The sequence below is a fragment of the Megalobrama amblycephala genome, linkage group LG14 (assembly GCF_018812025.1).
Source record: "Megalobrama amblycephala isolate DHTTF-2021 linkage group LG14, ASM1881202v1, whole genome shotgun sequence".
Taxonomy (NCBI): Eukaryota; Metazoa; Chordata; class Actinopteri; order Cypriniformes; family Xenocyprididae; genus Megalobrama; species Megalobrama amblycephala.
This window is the reverse complement of record NC_063057.1, coordinates 36,971,007-36,989,258: the sequence shown is the minus strand read 5'-3', so window position 1 is coordinate 36,989,258 and position 18,252 is coordinate 36,971,007. Positions and strand designations below refer to the sequence as shown.

The window sequence follows — 18,252 nt, the reverse complement described above, 5'->3', positions numbered from 1 at the left end:
TAACACAGCGAATGCCGGTGGTAAACACTCGTGTTCCGATACTCGTGCATGTTTACACAGGTCCAGTGCTTGCTGTGTCCCCAGCAATTGGCGTATAATAATAATACGTCATCAATGCTGAGGCACTTCAACGCCAAGCATGAGGGCATGCAGGAGAACACAGATCATGGTAGGCTATATTTATTCTTCCACACAGTGATTTATTGAACATTACACTAACGTGATATCACATAACAGTTTGTTTGTTTCTGTCTTAGTGGGCCGGAAGCAAGAGCTGGATAAGGCTCTTGTTAATATGCTGGTGAAAGACTCTCAGCCTTTTTCCATTGTGGATGACCAGGGCTTCAGAGAGTTTGTGGGAAAGCTAGACCCCACATACACTCTGCCATCTAGACAGGCTCTAAAGTAGATGGTGGATGAAAAATATGACAAGGAGAAGACCAAAGAGATGAGCAGGTGAAAGCAGGTGATGGCGATTTCGCGGTAATCAGGGAACCGGCTTTACTGACGAAATGCGTGTGACAATCGCATGCAATATATTGCCCAGCCCTAGGAGTGAGTCTGACTTCTGATATGTGGACCTCTATTAATATGGATGCATATCTTGCAGTCACTTGCCATTTTGTGCTTGATGATGCAATGCTGGCCACAGTACCTTTAGGAGTGCTGCCATTCCCTCAAGATCTGCGCACAAGGGCACGGAAAGTGGTGACCTATTTTAGATCAAGCACTACTGCTAAAGAGAAGCTGAAAATGTACAACAGCAGATGAATTGTGCAGTGATGAAGCTGATCCAGGAAGTGGACATGCGCTGGAACAGCTCCTCTTGATGCTGCAGCGCTTATATGATGAGAGGCAGACAGTGGGAGCAGCTCTGGCATCGCTCAGAACAGAAGTTAATCCTCTCTCTTCTGACGATTAAGAAACAGTAGCTGCTTGTCTACAAGTGCTGAAACTATTTTACATGGCAACAGTGGAAATGTCCCAGCAGAAGAGAGTGTTGGGGTCAATGGTCATTCCACTGATAAAAATGTTGCTTCACACAACTCGGGAATTACTGATCAATACCAACAACGTGACCGCAAAACTGTTGGGACAGAACATGTCTACAACCCTCCTGAATAAATTTGACACGCTTGAGAATTCAACCGTCCTGTCGCTGTCCACACTGCTTGACCCGAGATTTAAATGCATTGGTTTCTGCAGTCAAGACAAAGCACAATATGCAGTGCGACGACTGACTTCTGAATGCGCAGCGCTGATGAGGCACACACTGGACACACCTACAAATCCATCTACATCAGCTCCACTTCAACCAGCAGCACCAAATGTACAAAATCCATCCTCCACAGGTAATGTTATAAGTAGATAAGTATTACAAAATGAAACCTCACAGAGCATATTACTCTCATGTTTCTGTCTTTCAGCTTTTAACCTTTGGAAAAGCCTTGATGAACAAGCAACTATGGCAAGAACCCAGAGGAATTCCACAGTAGATGCTACTGTAGAGGTCCAGCGATACATGACGGACCCTACCTTGGAAAGATCTGAAGATCCTCTGACCTACTGGAATGAACACAAAAATATCTATCCAAATTTGTTTAGGCTAGCAAAGCAATACTTTTGCACACCGGCCTCATCAGTGCCATGTGAACGTGTGTTTTTGAAAGCTGGAGAAATTGTCAGCAAAAAAATAGAAACAGACTCAGTCCAAAAACAGTGGAAAAATATTGTTTCTAAATAAAAATCTTTAAATCTCCATCCCATGTACATAATCACTCCCTGCCCTAGTTACACAAGCACCCCCTACCATTACAACACATCCTCTGTTCCCCCAAGCACACCTTGTCCTGTGTGAAAGGGCCTACAGTCGGTGTTCAAATTCCATGTGAAAGTATATAAATCTGCTTCAAGAGCAGGAAACAATCGCTGTATGTTGAGCATAGTCAGAATGTTTTAGCTAGTCATAAAATGTGTGCCTGGCTTAATAACACAGCGAATGCCGGTGGTAAACAAACACTCGTGCACGAGTTTTGGGAGGCGTTCACTTGAAATGAGCTGTGAAGGAGGGGGATTGTTCTTCCGCATGCGCTCATTTCAAAAACTCAGTCGACGAAAACATCCTCTGTACCACCTTTAACAGATGATACTAGTATAAGTATACAACTTGTCAAAGTATGTTTCTATCAATGACATGATTGCTGCAAGAGGCTTCTGTAATGGGCCGATCCCAAATTAGGCCAAACAGGGTAGGGCCTATTAAGGAGTGTCCTACAGTTCAGTCCCTCAGTTTGTCGGTTAGCAGTTTCTCCAAAGTCTCTGGATGCTCTTTGAAGGCCATTGGACTTTGAGATGAAGCTCAGTTTTTCTTGTGACTCTTTCTGCATTATCATCAGCAGACTTCAGAAGGACCCTCATATTCTTCTCTAGTCTCTTCTTTTTTTGATTTTTATCTCTCCCATTAGTCCTTTCCTCTTCTGTTCATCTTGCTCTTTTTGTCATCAAGATACAGAGCCGATCCTCCATATATGTTGTGTAGGACCCCCTAACCACCAGGGGGCACTCTTGCTCATCACTACACAAAAGACCTGTTTACTAAATCATTCAGGAATTACAACCATTGAGTTTAGATTTTCCATTTTTTAAGTCTACGTTTAAAAAATTCATGAAAGTGAGAAAAATGAATACTAAAACATGAACACATTTACTTACACCAAATGATCTCAGTCAAGATGATTCAAACACAATTTCACAATTTTTCTTACCACTTTAGAATGAATCTTAAATACTTTCAGGAAACGCATTAATACAATGTGAAGAAATAATTCTTTATTTGTGTATCATTTATAAACAGGACATTTATTGAACTGGCAGATTTTAAAGGTGCCCTAGAACTTTTTTTTTAAAGATGTAATATAAGTCTAAGGTGTCCCCTGAATGTGTCTGTGAAGTTTCAGCTCAAAATACCCCATAGATTTTTTTTAATTCATTTTTTTAACTGCCTATTTTGGGGTATAATTAGAAATGAGCCGCTTCAGGGTGTGTGGCCCTTTAAATCTGGTGCTCCACCCCCCAAGAGCTCGTGCTTGCCTTAAACAACATAAAAAAAGTTCAAACAGCTAATATAACCCTCAAAATGGATCTTTACAAAGTGTTTGTCATGCAGCATGTCTAATCGTGTAAGTACAGTGTTTATTTGAATGTTTACATTTGGTTATGAATGAGTTTGATAGTGCTCCGTGGCTAAAGCTAACATTACACACTGTTGGAGAGATTTATAAAGAATGAAGTTTTGTTTATGCATTTGTGGCGGGGGATCGAGGGCAATAAGGACTTTTAAATACAGTGAAAATTATAAAGATATCAAACTCACTCCGACTACGCCACTTTGGGAGTTTCACCCAAAGAATCAAAATAACCCACTTATAATTACTTACACAGGTTCGTATCACTAATTAGAGTCAGAGACATGGGTGACAGTACAAAATTATTTTATTGACATCTTCATTAAAAACAATATTAAAACAAATAATTAGACATTTGTCCCAGCCACTTAAAGTTCTTAGAACAAGTTGAAGGCAGGGACTAGAGCTTACCAATAAAAAAAAGAGCGGATAATCAGACCACACCACCTGTAGGTGAATCACTGCACTTTACTGTGTCCACAACCACGCGCACACACACACACACACACACACACACACGGTGAGGTGGTCACTGCACACTTGTGAGAATATACCACCACCTAAAACCAGTCCTCTGCCCCTGGTGCTCAGGCCCTGCCGAGACAAAATGATCAAAATCAAGCACACAATCACTTTAGGAGCTGGGTAGTGCAACTCAACCAATCAAAGTAATACAAATAAACAAATGTTTGTAACAAATAATTGCTTAAAGCAAGAATCACAATTTCAACAAAATACAAAAAAAACAAAAAAACAAAATAGACTTTGAACGAATAATATAAGACACAAAACAAAATCTAATGCAACTGGGGAAAAAGCAAATTAAATAAGGAAAAGTCACAAAAATATTATCAAAATTGAAAACAAAAGTAATTCAAACCCCAGAGTACAAAATCTAATACAACTGAAAAAATGAACAAATAGACTAAAGAAAAAAAGTCACAAAGATATAATAGTTAGAATTGAAATAAAATGATTCAAACGTCAAAGACAAAATGGTATTAATACAACTGAAAAGAACAAACAAAACGATATAAAGCAGTCAAGAAAGAAAAATTAACAAAAAGAGAAAACTGGAAACGGGAAACAGGACAGCACTGCAGCCATAAACAAACGCGGAACACCCCGACTAGATTGCAGTTACGGCCGTCATGACACCTATAGACAAAGCGAGACTGTTACTCTGTTAGATAAATTCTCTCACCGTAATAGGCATGTGCATGGAAACTCACCAATTAACGTTTCTATGAAGAGCCAACAAATAGAATCTTTTCCAGCAGATGCCAGTACAGAAAACAGCGACCCAGCAAATACATCAGGTTCTCACAGCTAAGAAAGGGGTTGAGTTAAAAATATATTCAATTCGGTCAGCGTACTCCCGAACGCAAATGCCGCTTAACGCAGTTTAATAGGAATTAACAGCATTCAACCTACCTTCTTCGATGTCTACACCCCATACATGTAAATAATAAACGACATTGCAGCAAAACTCGTAAAGTCAAGGTAGAAATGCTCTCCAACCAAGTCGCAGTTTCTAAAACACATTAGATAGAGTGTACGCCTCTCGTAAACACACATGCCATAATCAAACAAGACAACTAGCGACGCGTTCTTACCGTCTCGAGCACTCACATCCAGTTCCGGGAAGTGATGGAAGCGCGTTAACGACGCAACGGTTCACCCAGTGACGCATCCCAGGTAACGCGCATTTTCCGTTTTTATGGCCCAGCAACACTGCCAATAAGCTAAACACTGTGACGTAAGCCGCGAAATAACCCCTCCTGCCACACATTGTACAGACTGCAAATGTTTAAAAATGAAAATAGTGACGGCTCTTGTCTCCGTGAATACAGTAAGAAACGATGGTAACTTTAACCACATTTAACAGTACATTAGCAACATGCTAACGAAACATTTAGAAAGACAAATATCACTAAAAATATCATGATATCATGGATCATGTCAGTTATTATTGCTCCATCTGCCATTTTTCGCTGTTGTTCTTGCTTGCTTACCTAGTCTGATGATTCAGCTGTACACAGATCCAGACGTTAATACTGCCTACCCTTGTGTAATGCCTTTAATAATGTTGGGAACATGGGCTGGCATATGCAAATATTGGGGGCGTACACCCCGACTGTTACGTAACAGTCGGTGTTATGTTGAGATTCGCCTGTTCTTCAGAGGTCTTTTAAACACATGATATTTATATAAGAAGGAGGAAACAATGGAGTTTGAGACTCACTGTATGTCATTTTCCATGTACTGAACTCTTGTTATTCAACTATGCCGAGGTAAATTCAATTTTTGAATCTAGGGCACCTTTAATACATATAATAGAAACAATTTGGAAAAACAATCTGCAAAAATGCAGAGCATTCTGTGGTGTGAATTGTGTTTGTGTTCACTCATTAGTGAGCGATTTGAATCACTACATAGGCAGCAAATGGCCCCTGACATTGGAGACTTGACTTACTTTTGATTTAATCAAAAAATCTGTAAAATATTGCATTTTTAATTGGACTGAACCTTTTAGCAATCATTTTTGGTTTTGAATGAACATTTATACTTTAAAAATTGTATTGCTTCTTATACTTATACTTTATTCTTGAAAGATAAATTTTTACACAATTTACATCTATTTTTAGACTCAAATGAACTTTATATGTCCACATTTTTAATATTGTTAAAAACATTGACTCTTACATGTGTAGTTTCCATTCGGGCATATGAACTCTGCTTTATGAACTTACTCTTTTTTAACATGTTTGTTTTTTATCACATTTGTCACTATTTTTATACACACTGATTAGCCTATCTGGTAAAAAAATAATACATTTCTAGACACTTTGTGATTGTAGACAGCAGAGTGTGGACGGGACTTTTATTTTGGACTGGCGACATGACGTCATAATGCTGCGCCGCGCTCCTGCGTCTGTTGTGATTCGGCCGAAGAAAGGTTTGTTTAAAGAATTTGCTTACCGTTCAGACCGTTCAGTCTTAGTTATTTATTAGTTAGTTGTATTAACTAACAACGTTACTTATTTACTGTTGAATATAACATTGTAATGGTATATTTTGACACGAATTCGGTCACTGTCGAGTAACGTTAGTGATGGAGAAACTGAGCTTTTCGAAACTCCGAGTCAATTGAATCAAATACTTTGCAAAATGATTCTTGCATTGATTCTTAGCGCTCGTGCTGCTCAAGCAGTGTAAATGAACGAGAGCAACAATGTATAATGACAACTTATACAAACCAACTGCTAATATTTTCATGAAAATGTAATTTATTTAAATGTAAATCATTTAAATGTGATCTATTATTTATTATATATTATATACCGAAATGTAGATCATAAATGGCTAAACATAAAGTGTCTGTTTAGTTTGTGTTCTTTTATTAAATTGCAGCATTTTTTTTTTTTTTATTTTTTTTTTTTTTATAGCTAATCAGGTCATTTAAGGCCATTAACTCTTACTCTGACTGACTCTCTCTGCACTGAACTAGAGCTGACTGAGACGCACCCAGAGATTTAGTTTGAATTTATTTTTCTTTCTGTTAATTGTGTCAAACACACAGAATAACTTCCGGTGAAGCGACTGAGATCCACATGACACACTATTGTAAAGATGGCATTTATTAAAGAGGAGAGTGAAGACATGAAGATTGAAGAAACATTCATAGTGAAACATGAAGATACTGAGGAACAAACAGGTTGGTTTCATTCTCAAAGCTAGGGGTGAATTAAGGTCTACACAGGCCCCTAGATTCAGGAATTTCTAGAGGTCCCCCACCCTACATATTACGTACAATATCCTGGAACGCGAGCAAGCGAGAGAGAAAGCCTGTTTCCACCTGGTATTAAGATGCGTTTTTGGTGATCCAATCACAAGTGGTCAGCCAAGATGCATTACCATTACAATCTCTGGCTTTCAATAAAGGAAAACGGAAATAAGTAATGCTATATTAGGGGATTTTATGGTACTGCTGCATAGATGGCTGTATAGCCCTGTATAAATACATGGTTGTGTGCATTGCTTGCAGATATAATAATTTAATTGTATTCGGTATGCATTTGGATATAGCCTATATTTAGACATTATTAGACACTACCTTTTGTCAAAGTTGAGATTGTTTTTGTTTTTTTGTTAATTTGTTTAATTTGAATTTTACACTATGCAAATATTATCCAACAGTATGAATGATTTTGAAATTCCAATCGAAATATCAAACAGCAGTTCTGCTAAAAAAAAAAAAAAAATACAGAAAGATTTTTAAAAACACAGTTGTAAGGATCCCAGGATTGATTATTGAGTTAAAAATATTGTTCATGGCAACAAAGTAGGCTACTATTTCGTTTTGCTTGGATAAAGCCTAAAACCTAAAATAAAGCCTTGAAATAAGCCTAATGGAATATTTAATAATTAATACATTTATCTGAAATGTAAATGATTTAATTCCTTTATTGCCTATGCATTAAAGGAACTCTCCACTTATTATTTTTTTTAAAATAGGCTCATTTGAGTTTTACCTTTTTTGAATACATTCAGCCGATCTCCGGGTCTGGTGGTACCACTTTTAGCATAGCTTAGCATAGTTCATTGAATCTGATTAGACCATTAGCATCTCGCTCAAAAATGACAAAAGAGTACCATGGGTGCAGCAGGCGCAATGATATTACGCAGCGTCTCTCACAAATGTCTCAGTGGTTACAAGGCACGCTCCCTGTGCAAGCAGGGGGTCACAGGCGCTGCGTAATATCATTGCTCCTGCTGCACTCATGGTACGGCAGCAAAGTTCCTTGATTATTACGCCAGAATGAGAATATAGTCCCTAGCCATATCAGCCTAAAAAAATCACAACTTTTCATTTTCCGTCGGCCTTAGTACACGATGTAACTACAGAAGAGACAAGTTTTAAACAGGAAAAATATTGAAACTCTTTGGTCATTTTTGAGCGAGATGCTAACGGTCTAATCAGATTCAATGAACTATGCTAAGCTATGCTAAAAGTGGTACCGCCAGACCCGGAGATCGGCTGAATGGATTTGAAAACAGTAAAACTCAAATGTGTTCTCATTTGTCACGCTTGAATGGTTTAACAGCATTTGCATGGAGGAGCACGTGATCATATAATGTAATGCTAGCCAAAGGATGACAGAAAAAAAGGGATGCTGCATTAATTGTGTTAAATTTTTAAAAAAATGATTGCACGCATTAACGTTGATAGCACTACTTGGGACGTAACCGTAGGTTTGTGTGAATACAAAGCAAGACGGACATTGTGACAATATTTTCATGTGTATTTGACCGTAAGGGAAAGAAGCGGCTTTATGTGTACACACTGGGAATGAAGCACAGGAATTAACTCCTGCACAAACCCCGCTGAAATTAAGACCAACCTTTCTTAGGAAGATAGGTGTGCGTGTCTTGCATTCTCAAAAATGTGAAAAAATAAATGACCCACTAGGTGGCAATACACACAGTACTGAGCACAGTGTGCAGTCGTCGAAGAAGAGTGTGGAAAGAGCGATTCAAAACCAAGATGCTTGAAACAAGGAGGAAAATGGATGGCTAAACCTGAAGAACGTTTGTGCGAAGGGATCAGAAAGTACAATCCACATTTGAAAGAGTACAAAGACTATAGATTCTTGTTCTCTTGGTGTATCTTCTGAACTATGTTGCAGTGGTGGATGCACTATTTTTTTTCTCCGATCCTGCCCAGCGAATGTCCCGTTGATGACAACTCAATGCTGCCCTCCGATGACTGGTATAGAAAAAAATTGTATTGCGCATGTGTCTGCCATCCGCGGTTGAGGATACTTTGAAAGATGCGTGGACAAGTGAAGTATACCCGGCCCTTTAGTCTTCAGAAGAGAAGTGAATTGCGGCGTCTCTCTGTTGAGAAGTTAATCAAACGGACACTCTACATGTTCCGTGTGATTGGGTGTTTGCTGCATATGTTGCACTTTCTGGTGCACGTGCTTCGGAGTTAATCACAAACTCTGGGTCAAACCTGAGTTGACAGAGAACTTTTATACTTAGCGGTGTGAGACCACTGAAACTGATCTAAACCAGGTTGGATTTATCTGGATTTGGCAACTCTAAACCTACTCTGAAACTCAAGAGTTTGTTCAGGTAGATTCATGCAACAGGCCTCTGGCAATAAAGCTCTTTATGATTGAGAATATATTTAAAGGTGCCATTGAATGGAAAATTGAATTTATCTTGGCATAGTTAAATAACAAGAGTTCAGTACATGGAAATGACATACAGTGAGTCTCAAACTCCATTGTTTACTCCTTCTTATGTAAATCTCATTTGTTTAAAAGACCTCAGAAGAACAGGCGAATCTCAACATAACACTGACTGTTACACAACAGTCGGGATCATTAATATGTACGCCCCCAATATTTGCATATGCCAGCTCATGTTCAAGGCATTACACAAGGGCAGCCAGTATTAACGTCTGGATCTGTGCACAGCTGAATCATCAGACTAGGTAAGCAAGCAAGGACAATAGCGAAAAATGGCAGATGGAGCAATAATAACTGACATGATCCATGATATCATGATATTTTTAGTGATATTTGTAAATTGTCTTTCTAAATGTTTCGTTAGCATGTTGCTAATGTACTGTTAAATGTGGTTAAAGTTACCACCGTTTCTTACTGTATTCACGGAGACAAGAGAGCCGTCACTATTTTCATTTTTAAACACTTGCAGTCTGTATAATTCATAAACACAACTTCATTCTTTATAAATCTCTCCAACAGTGTGTAATGTTAGCTTTAGCCACGGAGCACCATCAAACTCGTTCAGAATCAAATGTAAACATCCAAATAAATACTATACTCACATGATCCGATGTATGCATGCAGCATGGATGACGAACATTTTGTAAAGATCCATTTGAGGGTTATATTAGCTGTGTGAACTTTGTTTATGCTGTTTGAGGCAGTCGCAAGCTTGGGGGCGGGGGAGCATGAGGATTTAAAGGGGAAGCAGCCTGAATCGGCACATTTATAATTATACCCCAAAATAGGCAGTTAAAAAAATTAATTTAAAAAAAATCTATGGGGTATTTTGAGCTGAAACTTCACAGACACATTCAGGGGACACCTTAGACTTATATTACATCTTTTGAAAACACGTTCTAGGGCACCTTTAATTTTAACTGTTGTTTTTTATAATTTTATATTAATTAAAGTGACACAATCATTAGAGATGAACCATTCAATAGTAGTTTCTAGCAATTGCATCGTATTTTAACTTATTGCATTAACTTATTCTTTCTAAGTAATTGTCTTTATATTTGTTTTAATTTATTTATTGTGGGTCAGATGAGGGGCTACGGAGCCCTTAAAGGGACATGGTGATGGGGAAAAAATGTAGATTTGCTATCCTTTTGTGTCCTGGGTAAATACAACACAAAGCTTTCCAGAGAGAAAGCAGGAACTGAGTTTGACACCCCTGCTTTAGGGGCTCCGTATGGGTCTGACCATTTAAATGAAAATCAAAAGGAGATGTTTGTATTGTATTATTGTGCTGTTTTCTGTCTCTTCAAATAAAAAGCACTTAGTTACCCCACATTGACTCTTCTACCTGTTGTTTTTCACATGGCTGATCTACACTGTGAAATGCGATTCCATTAAGAGCACTAGTAATTTGGGGCCAGTTGTTCAAAAGTTATTCTGATCGGATTTCGGCTATTGGATTGGATCAAATCTTGAAAATGGGTTGTTCAAAAGGCAAAAAGGATTCTGAAATCAGATTAGATCACAAAATCCAATCTTGGTTTTGATCTGGATAAAATCATCAGTTTGTGCTGTTCAAAACTTTTTAGTACGAATTGGGATACCTTTGATTAAAAAAAAATCTGGATTATACTGATCCCAACAGTTGGGTGAATTTCAGGAACAAAAATGTAATAAAACTTTAAAACTGGTCAAGATAATACAACATATTTATCATGTAATATACACACATTTTTTATTTTGCTCTTGATTAGTTTATCTGTTAAAGTAATAAATTAGAGGTAGACATTAGGCTACATATTTAGTCTTTTGGTAACCTACTGTAAAGTAAAAAAGGTTTGGTGCCATAAAATAATCCCCAAACACTTGTAAACAAAACAAAACAAAAATATTATATTTGATTCAGTTTTATCACTGTTGAGCCTGTCAAAAGTTCTTTGCAAGTGAATGCAAAGAACTTCTGCACTTCTCGAGTCAGTGCTATGTGGAACTTTTCTGAGAGATTGCAAAAGCATTGAATGCCCTTCCCAAAAAAGCATTGAATGTTCATTCAAAAGCATTGAATGTGTTAATTTATATTTGTCTCTTTTTGCTTTAGACCTGATTGTGCTGAAAAAGGAGAGTGAAGTATTAAATGAAATGGAAGAGAAAGATCAATATAAGAATCATCCTGATTTTATAACTGGAGAAAAAACTTTTAGTTGCTCACAAAAAAAGGCTAAAAAGACAGAAACTAGAAGTAATTTCACCTGCCAACAGTGTGGAAAGACTTTTAATCAAAAAGCAAGCCTCAACAGACACATGGGAGTTCATGCTGGAGAGAAGCCTTTCACATGCCAACAGTGTGGAAACAGATTCACCCTAAAAAGAAGCCTTAACAGGCACATGAAAATTCACACTGGAGAGAGCCTTTTCACCTGCCAACAATGTGGAATAAGTTTCACTCAAAAACGAAACCTTAAAGCCCACATGAGAATTCACACTGGGGAGAGTCCTTTCATCTGCCAACAGTGTGGAAACAGATTCGCCCTAAAAAAAACCCTTAACAGGCACATGAGGATTCACACTGGAGAGAGGCCTTTCACATGCCCTCAGTGTGGCAAGAGTTTTGCTCAAAAAATTACCCTCAACAGACACATGAGCATTCATGCTGGAGAGAAGCCATTCACCTGCCAACAGTGTGGAAGAAGTTTCAACCGAAAAGGAAACCTTAAATTCCACATGACAATTCACACTGAAGAGAAGCCTTTCACCTGCCAACAATGTGGAATAGGTTTCACTCAAAAAGAAAGTTTTAACACACACATTAGAATTCACACTAAAGAGAAGCCTTACACCTGTCAACAGTGTGGAAAGAGTTTTGATCAACATAAAAACTTTAAAGACCACATGAGAATTCACTCTGGAGAGAAACCATACATGTGCACTCAGTGTGGAAAGAGTTTCAATCAAAAACGAAACTTTAAAGATCACATGAGAATTCACATTGGTAATCAACCCTACACATGTCCTCAGTGTGGAAAGAGTTTCAATCAGAAACAACACTTTGTGGACCACATAAGTATTCACACCGGAGCGAAGCCTTTCACCTGCCAACAGTGTGGAAAAAGTTTCAACCGAAAAGGAATCCTTAACAGACACATGAGAGTTCACACTAGAGAGAAGCCGTTTACATGTGGTCACTGTGGGAAAAGTTTTGGGTATAAAATAGCCCTTAAGTACCACATGATTATTCACGTATGAGCGAACTGTTTTTGTACATTATCAGTGTGGAATTGATTTCACAGACAAGAAACACCTCATGTTTGAGAGACTGTATAATGTGCTGATTATTGTTATGGTAGTAAATCTCCTTAGAGGGCTGAATTCCCTGTTAATGTCCAGTGACTACAAGAGGAATAAATAAGCCAGAGTTAAGAAATTAGATTCAATGTATTGATTAGTCAAATAAAGAATAAACTTGTTACAATTTTACATGTCAACAGAAGTCTAAATCTGTATCAAATAAAATACATAAAACTGTGTAGGCCTTTGCACAGATAGAGACGTGTTATCTGACAATAGCCACTTTTCCACTGCGAGCCAGGGCTTTTTAGTGGGCCAGGTGGGGCCAATAGCCTTGGACCTGTTGGACCAAGCCCAAAGCCTCCGCTGTGTTTCCACCGTTGGGCCAGAATCTCCGCAGTGCTTCCCTTAACACTCCTCTGAAACAACGTCACACAACCCCATCATTTCTCCAACAAAGGGAAGTTTTATCAGACTAGAAACTAGCGAGATTGTGAAATGAACATAATAAATGTTTGCCTTTTTGTTTTTTACTTAAAGATTTAAAACCCAAGCATCAATGTTTTAACACAGTTTTACAATAAAAAGTGATACATTGATAATAATTAATGTCTGTCAGGATTGCACAGTCATAATACAGAAATAGTGTTTTTTACTGTTATTTCACAAAACAGAGAGGATACATACTTATTCAGTCTTGTCTGTTCCTGTATATTTGCATTCAAAGGATAGCATAAAACTCTGGGGTTTTAGTGGCTTTAGTAATGGGAGCACAGGCAAACTTGAGCAGAAAACAATGACAACTGATTACAAGGCTTAAACAAGACATGAATGCAATGAAAATTGATCCAGAAACATAAAACAGAACTTAAACCATTACAGAATCCCGCCCTCCCGGAAGGTGCGTCCTCGTGCTGTAGTAAATCCACTGGGGTGGGCGGGCGACCTGGAGGCTGACAAGGGGCGGATTCAGGCGAACAGCCAGGCACCAGGGTGGTGCACGTAGTTCAGGGGGGCATGGCGGAGCGGCCTCTGTGGCCTTGACCTGGGGGCTTTGCTTGGCCACTACGGCCGAGGACATATATATAGTAGCACCCCCCGCCCAAAAATTTTTCTTGGGAGGATCTATCGGGTTGTGGATTGGAGTGGGCTCTTGAGCTGGAGTAGACTCTGGAACGGGCTTTTGGGCTAGAGTCCTCACTGGACTCAAGACAGGAGCTGGAGTTCTCTCTGGACTCATAACGGGGACAGGAGTGTGCTCTGGACGATAGACAGGGGTTGGAGCTTTCACTGGACGACAGTCAGTGGCTGGTACATTGGTTTCCTCCTCGCTCTCCACAATGGTTAACTCCCTGAGGTCTGAAAATGTGCCGGCGCGTTTTCAGGTTTTTTTTCACATTGCAGCAAAACAGACTTAAAATACTCCATCATTTTTTGTCATAGAGACATAAGTAATATATCAATTGAAACTATAGAATATCTTCTTTTATTTGTATACACTCAGAGTAAAAACACAATGTTGTAAACATTGCAAAATAAAGAAAACTAAAATGATGTATGATCTGTCCTCTCCCTCTGAACAAAGTTTAATCTGATAGTTCTCAGAAAATGAACTATAACTTAGTGAATACTAATCACAAAAATATTAGACTTATGTCTAAATACACGTTGAAATGTCAGGCTTTAAATCATGTAAGTCATATCGAAAACAAAAATTCTGTGTTTATGTAATCTGTATGAAAAGAGACACATGTCAGAAGTCCGTGTTTCAGCTCATTATCCGCTAATGCGGCCACGCCCACGGAGCCAGCACTATTCAGAGGCAAATTCTGAGTCAATACAGGCATACATCATCTCAATCATGTATTTATTGTCTTGAAAAGTGTTTATCTGTATGTAAAAGGCATGGTTAGAGACCTCTGGAAGACATGCCGTTAGTTCCTGATATGTCCTCTTCTTCTTTAGAATAATTGGTGGACTAAATGTGCACAGAGAGTGCCCTCCGGCTGCAAGTATGAATTGAAAACACCATTCCTGAAATGTCCTCTTCTTCTTTAGAATAATTTGTGGACTAAAGGTGTACAGAGCACCCTCCGGCTGCAAGTATGAATTGAAAACACCAGCGCTCATAGTGATAATGAATATAGAATAAATATAACTCCTCTGTATAGAAAATTGACATAAACATATGAGAATCCATCAATATTTCTCCAAATGTGCATGCTTTTAAACTAAAAACCTATATTCAGACTCTTTGCATCACAGAAATACATTATATTTTAAAGAATATAATAGAATACCATTATTTTAAATTGAGCTGAGACATGATTATAGAGGGTTTTTTCACAGCCTACCTGACTGAAAGGCCTCATTAATATGCAAGTCATTAGAGGTTCTTTATGCGATTCTTTTGTCTTCTCAGGTGTAAATGGCCCATTATTCATGATGATTCACGCCTCCACGCATACTGTGTTTCTTGACAAAAAGTGTCTTACAAAAACTAAATCAATATATTGTTTTATATGAACAAGTAAGCATTATAATTTTTACATAATTTTGAAGCAAAAACTGTAGCCTACAACCCCCAATACCCAGAAGTCTAGTAAACACAGATTTAATATATATTTTTGGCCTATTTCAGTGACTTAATTTTTTTGTTTTTTCAATAACCACGCATAAACGTTATTCCTTCAAAAACACAAACATGTGCATACATGTTCCTCACATATTATTGTAGCCTAGTTTGTGCTGAATACAGTGTAATGACACCTTTGTCATTAATATGTTTATGAACAACTGAAAAAAGCACAAATGTCAGGGCATGTCAAAACTTCTCCCCAAATCAGCCTCAGACTCCAGAGGGTTAAGGGGGATCCATTGTGGACAAGCACCCACTCAACATAGTCCTGGAAGCTCTCCCAAGGCCCATCTCAATGCAGAGACTAGAGCACGCCTGCCTGGAAAAACACACAGAGGCTGGTGTCATCATAGAGAACGAAATGAACCAAATCCACATACCTCTGTGTGTGGGCCTTGAGAGACAGATACCCCTGAGAGAGGAGGAGAATCTCCGCTGCTGCTGGATCTATTTTGTTAGGTCTGTTAATCTGTCTTAAGAATAAGTATAAACAGGATCCAAGTGCAGCAGTAACAGGTTTACTTAACAGAAGAACTTATCGGGTACAGGGAATACCGGACAGAACGACCACATCAACATAACAGTTAACAGACAACTAGACGGAACAAAACTCAGGGCTTAAATAGACAGGGACTAATCAAGGACACAAGACACGGCTGACAAGACTAACAAGGTAAATAGAGAACAACAGGTGACAGGAATCCAACAATCAGACACACAGGAAAGTAACGGGAGCACAGGCAAACATGAGCAGAAAACAATGACTGATTACAAGACTTAAACAAGACATAAACACAATGAAAATTAAACTAGAAACATAAAACAGAACCTAAACCATTACAGTAGCCTTTTGCATCACATATAAATATATTTCTGTCTTATACTGTGATTAGAATCCTATGGAAGCTTGTTTCCGCCACTGCATAAAAAATAAAAAGAGGTAATTGCTACTTTTATCTCACAATTCTGACTTTTGCGAGAATTGGGAGTTATAAATTCAAAATTGTAAGAGCGGTTGCGAGTCAGAATTGTGTAATATGAAGTCTCAATTGCATGTTATAAAGTCACAATTATGTGTTATAAAGTCTATTTGCATGAATTGCGTGATATGAAGTCTTTTATAGTCTTTTCATATCTCGCAATTTTTACTTTTTTTCTTAGAATTGCAAGTTTATATCCTGTAATTCTGACTTTATAACTTGCAATTGCGAGTTTATATCTCACAATTATGAGAAAAGAAGTCAGAATAATCGTTTTTTGCTTTGATTCAGTGGCAGAAACAAGCTTCCATAGAATCTACATCGGATCACAAACGGAAGTTATTTCAAACACTCGCTGCTGTCTGAAAGTGAATTTTGAGTTAAATTGATTTTAAATGTCTTAAATGCTGATGTTAGCTGGTAGCTATATATAAAATGACTGGCAGAGCTGACCTTCTCCAGACTCAGATGAACTCTGCCTTTGTTCATTACCGCTCCTCAAGCCCGAGCTGGCCCACTTTGGACTAAGGTATTCGGCAGGCCAAAAAACCCAGGCCGTTGGCCCCGACGAAGCCCCAGTCATTATCACTTCACATTGTTAAATGTTAATACTGCAAACATATAATATATTTGAGGTGGGGGGAAAAAATGATTCAAATACGAATCGCGATTCTATTTTCCATCGATTTGAACTGATTTGCAAATTTTAAAAAATCAATTCTGTAAATGTTTATTATTAATGTGATGATGTAATTTCAAAGAAGACGAAAGTCAAGTACAAGAGCAGTGCACTGAGTGCACCACCCGGACAGTTTAGAGAGCGCACAGGCAACAGGGGAAGTGTTATGAAGTTTACTTAAAGGTCCCGTTCTTCGTGATCCCATGTTTCAAACTTTTGTTAGTGTGTAATGTTGTTGTTAGAGTATAAATAAAATCTGTAAAATTTTAAAGCTCAAGTTCGATGCCAAGCGAGATATTTTATTTAACAGAAGTCGCCTATATCGAACGGCCAATTTGGACTACATCCCTCTACTTCCTTCTTTAATGACGTCACTAAAACAGTTTTTTGACTAACCTCCACCCACAGGAATACACAAAAAAGGGGGCGTGGTCTTGTTGCGCTCCCACGGAGAAGAGCAAGAGTTGCATTTGTAGAGTGTGTTTGTCGCCATGTCGTCGAAATGCTGTTATTTTCATCCCGCAGTCCAATCACCTTTGTTTGGCCTTCCCAGGGACGCTGTACTTAGAGATCAATGGTTACAATTTATAATCCACATGTAAAACTATGTGCAGCACATTTTGCTGAGGACAGCTTCCTCAATCTCAATCAGTTTAATGCCGGATTCGCACAAAGATTATTCTTGAAAGATGGAGCAGTTCCCTCTTTGTCTGGAGAAGGCGTTGTTTATGGACCACAACCGGTAAGCTAAACTGCTGTCGAATCACAACACAGGAACCGCTGGCACAATCAGAACTCGTTACGTATTTCTGAAGGAGGGACTTCATAGAACAAGGAAGTCATCAGCCCGTTTTTATGACAGTGGAAACAGCGGTATACAGATAAGTAAATTATGTGAAAAATACTGTGTGTTTTTTTACACGCGAAACATGAACATGTTATATTGCACACTATAAACACAATCAAAGCTTCAAAAAAACACGAAAAACGGGACCTTTAAAGACAAGTTTCGCTGCTAGAGGTCACTTTTTCTAAACAATAACAAAGGCGTAGCTTAATGATGCCATAAATGAGTGAGCAATTCATTTTAAAATATAGTCTATTGCATTGGTTCCCAACCTTTTTTACTCCAAGACCCCCTCCTCTCCGAATCAATACTGGAGCACCTGATGCCCATTTGTACATAAACACCACTGATCCTCACAAACTCTTCCAAAACACGCTT

At 38.4% G+C, this 18,252-nt stretch overlaps 2 protein-coding genes across 2 annotated transcripts; both read left to right on the top strand.

The window, feature by feature from the left end:
* Positions 1 to 749: 749 nt before the first annotated feature.
* Positions 750 to 1,794, top strand: LOC125244549 (zinc finger BED domain-containing protein 4-like). Its single transcript, XM_048154623.1, has 2 exons — positions 750 to 1,352; positions 1,428 to 1,794. Exons 1-2 carry the CDS (start codon positions 965 to 967, stop codon positions 1,742 to 1,744), a joined length of 705 nt encoding a protein of 234 aa, XP_048010580.1. The 5' UTR covers positions 750 to 964; the 3' UTR covers positions 1,745 to 1,794.
* Positions 1,795 to 5,920: 4,126 nt separating this feature from the next.
* Positions 5,921 to 14,148, top strand: LOC125244547 (gastrula zinc finger protein XlCGF57.1-like). Its single transcript, XM_048154617.1, has 3 exons — positions 5,921 to 6,144; positions 6,769 to 6,903; positions 11,544 to 14,148. Exons 2-3 carry the CDS (start codon positions 6,819 to 6,821, stop codon positions 12,686 to 12,688), a joined length of 1,230 nt encoding a protein of 409 aa, XP_048010574.1. The 5' UTR covers positions 5,921 to 6,144; positions 6,769 to 6,818; the 3' UTR covers positions 12,689 to 14,148.
* The last annotated feature ends 4,104 nt before the right edge of the window (positions 14,149 to 18,252 follow it).